The sequence below is a fragment of the Thunnus thynnus genome, chromosome 8, assembly GCF_963924715.1.
Source record: "Thunnus thynnus chromosome 8, fThuThy2.1, whole genome shotgun sequence".
NCBI classification, from domain to species: Eukaryota; Metazoa; Chordata; class Actinopteri; order Scombriformes; family Scombridae; genus Thunnus; species Thunnus thynnus.
This window is the reverse complement of record NC_089524.1, coordinates 19,259,546-19,265,545: the sequence shown is the minus strand read 5'-3', so window position 1 is coordinate 19,265,545 and position 6,000 is coordinate 19,259,546. Positions and strand designations below refer to the sequence as shown.

At 40.3% G+C, this 6,000-nt stretch overlaps 1 protein-coding gene across 2 annotated transcripts in view; it reads right to left on the bottom strand.

Annotated features, from left to right (window-relative positions):
* Positions 1-481: 481 nt before the first annotated feature.
* The window catches only part of rx1 (retinal homeobox gene 1), a 12,894-nt gene continuing 7,375 nt past the window's right edge, over positions 482-6,000 (bottom strand). For both annotated transcript variants that reach the window (XM_067596974.1, XM_067596975.1), the window contains 2 exons: positions 4,346-4,599; positions 482-3,294 (listed from right to left, as the gene is read on the bottom strand). In XM_067596974.1, the coding sequence (XP_067453075.1) occupies positions 2,797-3,294; positions 4,346-4,599 (752 nt within the window). In that variant the 3' untranslated portion in view covers positions 482-2,796. The remainder of the gene's footprint in view (positions 3,295-4,345; positions 4,600-6,000) is intronic.

Below are 6,000 nucleotides of genomic sequence, written 5' to 3'. Positions count from 1 at the left end.
AAAGTGATTCACACACTGAGGAGGCCAGCTAGCACGGCGGCACCAGTCCCTCTGTGAACATGTGTTGCAGCGGCTGAGCCTGCCGGCCTGCCTGCCTGCCTGGGGGCAATTAGGGAGCCGGGCCCTGTGGTCAGAGGCCCCCCTGGGAAGCCCTGATTGATTGGAGTCTCATCTTCCTAACAGGCTGGCACCCTGCCACCAAACCATGGAACATCAGAGAGGATTGGGAGGGGTAAAAGAGAGAAAGGGCCTCTTATATGACAGAGAGAGACGGAGCACAAGTGTTAGAGGAAAATGTCTCTGCCCTCGTATGTCAGATGATAACGATTATACTGTAGTAATCTTGGATTGCTCTTTAGACTTACTGAGGCAAAAGAATACTGCGACTCTGTGGGAATGAGTGCACAGGTCGACATGAAAGCACCACAGTGAGAAAGCGGGGACATATATTCTATCAAACTATATTTATTTTCAGTAGATCTTCATTCTTTCCAGACATCAATGTTCCAGACAAAATCATAGAAGAAAGAAAACAATATCACTAGGACAGATATAACTAGGACATTTAAGAAACAAAACAGCCAAACAGGAAAAGTATCCTGTGCATTTTCACATGATAAAAAAAACAAACTAAAACTGTCAAACATCTAGTGCAGTTTTGTCCATAACCTTTGGCTTATTCTTGGTCCAAAATCACATTTATGTAGCATCTTAAAGAAGCTCTTAATGTGCAAGGTAATCCTCATTTTGTCTATAGTGTGAGGTCCTGGCATTGTCCAATAGGGAGTCTAAACATCACTAAGCAACAACATAAAAACACTATACAACATGAGGACAGACCAGCAGCAGATGTAACACTGTGTTTTTTACTCTCTGAACAGTACGACACCGGATTTTACAATGAACCAGAAATGACTTAATACTGTTGTTCTTCTTACTGATGTTGTAATTGTTGTTTTAACTCACTGTTAGCAGCTAAGTGCCAACTTTCACATCATATTAAAGTGAAATATCATAACCATACAATGGACATTAACCATACAATGAAAAATGAGTCTCCTTTAAGAAAAAAATACAAATAAAAAAATTGCACTTTAAAATTATGGATTTTCTCTCCCTCTTGTCCCATAACCAAAGTCCAAAAGGTACCGTCTAACTTCTCAGCCTGCACGTATTCAGTTATGTGAGATGATACCTGTAGCTGCTGTTACGATAAAAGCCTCAATAGCAAATACTAATCTTCCTGGTGGAAATACATTGTGTTTTTACCTTTAAGACAATCAGAGCTTAACTGTGTAACAGATGGTAAAAGACCAATATTGTGTCACTAATGACCGTAGCAGCTACAATCAATGTTTCTCCTCCTTTGATTGAGAGAGAAAAAAAAACCTTCCATGACAAAATGGTTACAAGGGCCTATTTAGTGCAGCCTGAGACCGTTTCCCCCCCTTCAGTTTCAGACAAAGAGGATACACTTGGATCAATTGTGCCGAACAAAGACTAAACTATGTGGGGTGACGCATCACACAGGGCTCTTTCTGCTGCCCTGCACGTACACGCAGCCACCCAACACCGAGCTGCCAACAGGTTTTCTCCTCCAACAGCCACTCAAGCAAAAAGAGGGTTATTTTGCTCACTGGCCTGTCTTCCTCGCTTCCTTTTTACTTCCTTCCTTCATTAAAGCATCTCAGCACAAATCAGAAAATAGTAACTATGCATAATTATTTTTGGTATATTCTTAGCTCTGGTCCATGTAGAAAGTGCCATCATAACTCTGACTCTAGTGCACTTTCCCACTAAACTATTATCTGTTTTTGAGCGTGTTTTAGATTTAAAACAATGACAAAAGGCCTCGGCTGTCGGAAAAATGGGCAGCCTATGGGTACTGCAACATAAACCATACTTTCAAGTGTGAGATTAACTGAAAATCACACAGCTGTTATAAATCGACAGATTAGTGAGACGTGCATTTACAGTCACAGCCAGAGGCACTGTGATGTGTTCTCATGTCTATATTTTAAAAGCTGCTCACACATTAAACTGAGACGTTCATTCACAAAGTACTCTGAGACTCTCATTAGCTGACCCATGAAAATTTGACAATTGGATTAATTAGTAAAAACACAAACTGAATGAAGAAAATGGGAAAAGTAAAGAATGAACAGAAGAATGTAAAAAGTTTTGGCTGATTCAATCAACTTTGATGGTTGACTCAAAAAAATGTAAAAACAAATATGGAAATAATAATAATACAAACAAAAATGCCTCATTTAGGTGAATTTCATGTTAGCTTCAGTGTATGTTCATGAAAAGTTGTCCAATGACATGGCATAGAAAAAGGTACTGTGCCATTACTTATGTATGTGGCGAAAGTATGACTGTTTAGCATCTGCCAATATCAGTAGATGGACTGTTCATGAATATACTGCTGAATATGGATAGATCAATGCATTTAACTAAAGGGAAACATGTGGCTGGGGATAGAAAAGGGGTAGAGATTTGTGTTCAGCAGCCATCAGGATGCAAATGGAGGGAGATTGGTGGTTTAAAATGAACAATTTAACAACACTGCAGACTTCACTTGTCCGCTTCATGTCCTTGAGATGGGAAAAAATTTAAAAAATGTCCAAAAGAAAGTCCAAAAATCCTCGGTTTTCACAGTTCAAAATCCATTTCCATTGCTTGATTCTGTGGATAACAGAATCTAACACCCTGCTCAACAATGTGAACCCAAGGAATGACTTCAACATCAACACATTTCCCAGTGTCATTCACATGGACTGCCATGTTTGTTAGTCACATGGGTTGCCAGGTCTTGTCCATAGACTGGATGTGTTCCTTGGCTTTCATTCTCAGTGCAGCGATACTAGAACTGCGCTGGTCCACGTCCTCCAGAGGGTATTTGTCAGGGTACGGGGCTGCACATTGGTAAGGGGGAGGAGCCATACTCTGCATCCCCTGGCCCATGGACGGATGTGGATGAGAATGAGGATGAGGATGAGGATGAGGATGAGGAGGATGAGGAGTGGAGTTGAGGAAGCTGTGGCTGGGGTAGCTGGGCTGGAGGCCTTGAGCTGGGCCCATGAATCCTGGGATGCTGTGGACCGGTGTAGCGCTGGACAGAGGAGAGGTCAGCCAGGGATCCAACGGGAGGGAGTTGGTCATTGGACCCATGCTGGTGTGAACTGGTGCTGGGCGGTTGAAGGACAGCATTGGTGAGTCGTGGAGCTTCATGGTGCTGGCATCCATTTTCTCCTGTCGCCGCCATTTAGCTCTTCGGTTCTGAAACCAGACCTGGAGGACAAAATAATGTTATCATGAATGTGATAGACATCATCCACGTTTACCCTACTTGCTTGGACAGTTTGCTTTATCAATTTCTACGAGCCATACAAGGATTGTCAGTATGCGGTGACCTGAAAGAAGTGATGAAGATCCAACTTGTATCAAAACCATTTGAATAATTCTGTTGTTCGGAGACTGCGTGCAAGTGTTACTCTTCTCCTGGATGCTATTTTGTAATAGTTTGCACCTACATGTACTGTGCATATAATTACGCTCCTTGAAGTATATGGTGACCCTCTCATTAACTCCAAATATAATGTGAGGCTAATGACTTTCAGTTGACATTGTTTTGTACCAGCCGAGATGCTAAAGTTGCAAAGCATTAGCAAAACAGACAATTATTTCAAGTTCATCCAAATACCGAATTATTCTCCATTAACACAGCCCTTCAAGATTGTGACATAACCAGCATCTCAACCACACACTCGCAGAAACAATGCAGGAGCTAAAGTTATTCAAAGTTAAATGTAGCCAAAAAAACAAAGTTGTAGTTAAATAACTAAAAGCACCTCCAGTTTCTTATACTGCAGGTATAGTTTGTTTTTCACTATATTTGCTGAGAACTTCATTGCTCCCATTTGCTTCAACTTCAACCTTCCACTGCTGAATCAAAATGCCTCTTGCCAGCTTTTAAGGTGTCATTATGTCTCAAGTTTAGCCCCTTTGTCCTTCTAAAGAAGGTTTTAAGTCTGAACTTTCCTCTCCTTAAGACTCAATATGTCGTCTGTTTGGAACGTCATATCCTGCTTGCATAACTGCCCAAAACAACTCCTCACCTTAATGCCTACCAGCAAAGCAAGAGGCTTGGCATGAGTCTGTTGTCCTTAAGAGTATCTCAAGATTTGGATCCCCAACAGTGTAACTCTTAAAGCTAACTGTCAGTGCAGTTTCAACACGTCAGAGAAAAATAACATAAACTATAACTGTCTGATTATTGCCATATAATATAATGTAGTGACAGACAGACTCATGTTGTTGCCTCTGATGTTTTGGGTCATACCTGAACTCGGACTTCAGGGAGGTTCACCTTCATGGCCAGCTCCTCACGGCTGTACACATCTGGGTAGTGGGACTTCTCAAAGGCACGCTCCAGCTCGTGCAGCTGGTAGGTGGTGAAGGTGGTGCGGTTGCGCCTGTGTTTCTTCTTGGGCTGATCATCCTTGCATGGCTCTGGAGACTTGTCTTCATCACTTTCTACACCCTTCCTCGGTTCACTCAGTTCCTCCTCACACTTGTTTGTGAATAAGCCAGTATCTGTTCAGCACACAAGAAAAATACAACTTTTTAAAAACAGTTTTTATGTTATTTTACATGTAGGCTCAGTCTGTAACAAAAGTGACAAAAGTAGGAAGACAAAAGAAAAACAAAAGCAGAATAGTAAGTTGAAATGAAGAATGTAGTGCTCGCTTTCCAGTAGAGCAGACATCAGTTTGACACCTGCAACAATAGGCTACTGTAGATCAGTGAAGCAAGCAATCCCCTGAACTTCAATGAAGCTCGAAAACATTCCTAATCGGATTTAGAAAAGTTATTTCCAGTGTTTATCTTCTCCAAAGGTAAACTGTCCTCAAAAAATATGTTTGGAAGCAAAAGTTTTTCCTATTTTCATAGACTGAATTGTAAATCACATGACCTTTTTTCATTGTATCACACACAGTAGGCTTTGTAACAGTAATTAGTAACAGTGGACTACAAAATTGCTCTTAGTTGTTTCCCCAAAGAGATATAGCATTTGAAAATAGTCCTGTCAGCATTTGAAACCACCAACCACTGGCAAGCTGTATGGAAATTACAAAGCTTTTACTGCACATTTCCTCCTCCTCATCCCTCAAAACAAACAAACAGTTCCACTTGGCCTTCCTCTCACAGGTTCTTCCTGCTCTTTACTCCCTCTCTACAGGCTAATATCTTTGTATATTACCAGAAAAATAAAGAAAACGTTACATGAATTATAAAGTCTTGAACACTGTCACGAATATTAGTTGCATTAGAATTAGTTTAACCAGCAAGTAATTGAATTAAACAAAGATGATGATGATCTGGCAATCAGATTAGTTGGTCTTGTGGAGCGCAGCTACTCCAGTTTATGTCTGCCAGGAGCAGAGCTGAGTCAAATCCATCATTCAGGTTGTGCTGATTCAGTTGTAAATCACAGAAAGTAGGTTAAATTGACTTTAAATGCTTTCCTGGCAGAAGTACTAGAACTCTCAATGCAACATGTAGTGCAAATTTGGCATCATAGTAGATAAAAACAATTGTGTGGCCCAGATTTAGCCCACAAATAGTAAATATAATTAGAATTTGGTGTTAAACAGTACATCCACAGTAAATCTCTCTTGTTTTTTAACATAATAAAGACAAAGTGTAACAACTGCTGTAACTATAAATTATTAGGTCTCTAACTCGCTTTTTCCTTCATCAACTGCATCTTGCAAACTCAGCGAAGAGTTTGCTCAGTTGTCAGAAAAAGCTAATAAGTGGACCTTGAGTTAAGATTTTTTACATCAAACAACTCTTTCCAAAGTAAAAAATTAACTTTCACACTAACAATACGTTTGAATGTTAACTTTCTTGTTTACAGTTGTCTGTATTCGAGATTTGCTCAAAAGCACTGTTCAATAAATGCTGAAAAGGTCTCCAAAAATTCAAGTGGAT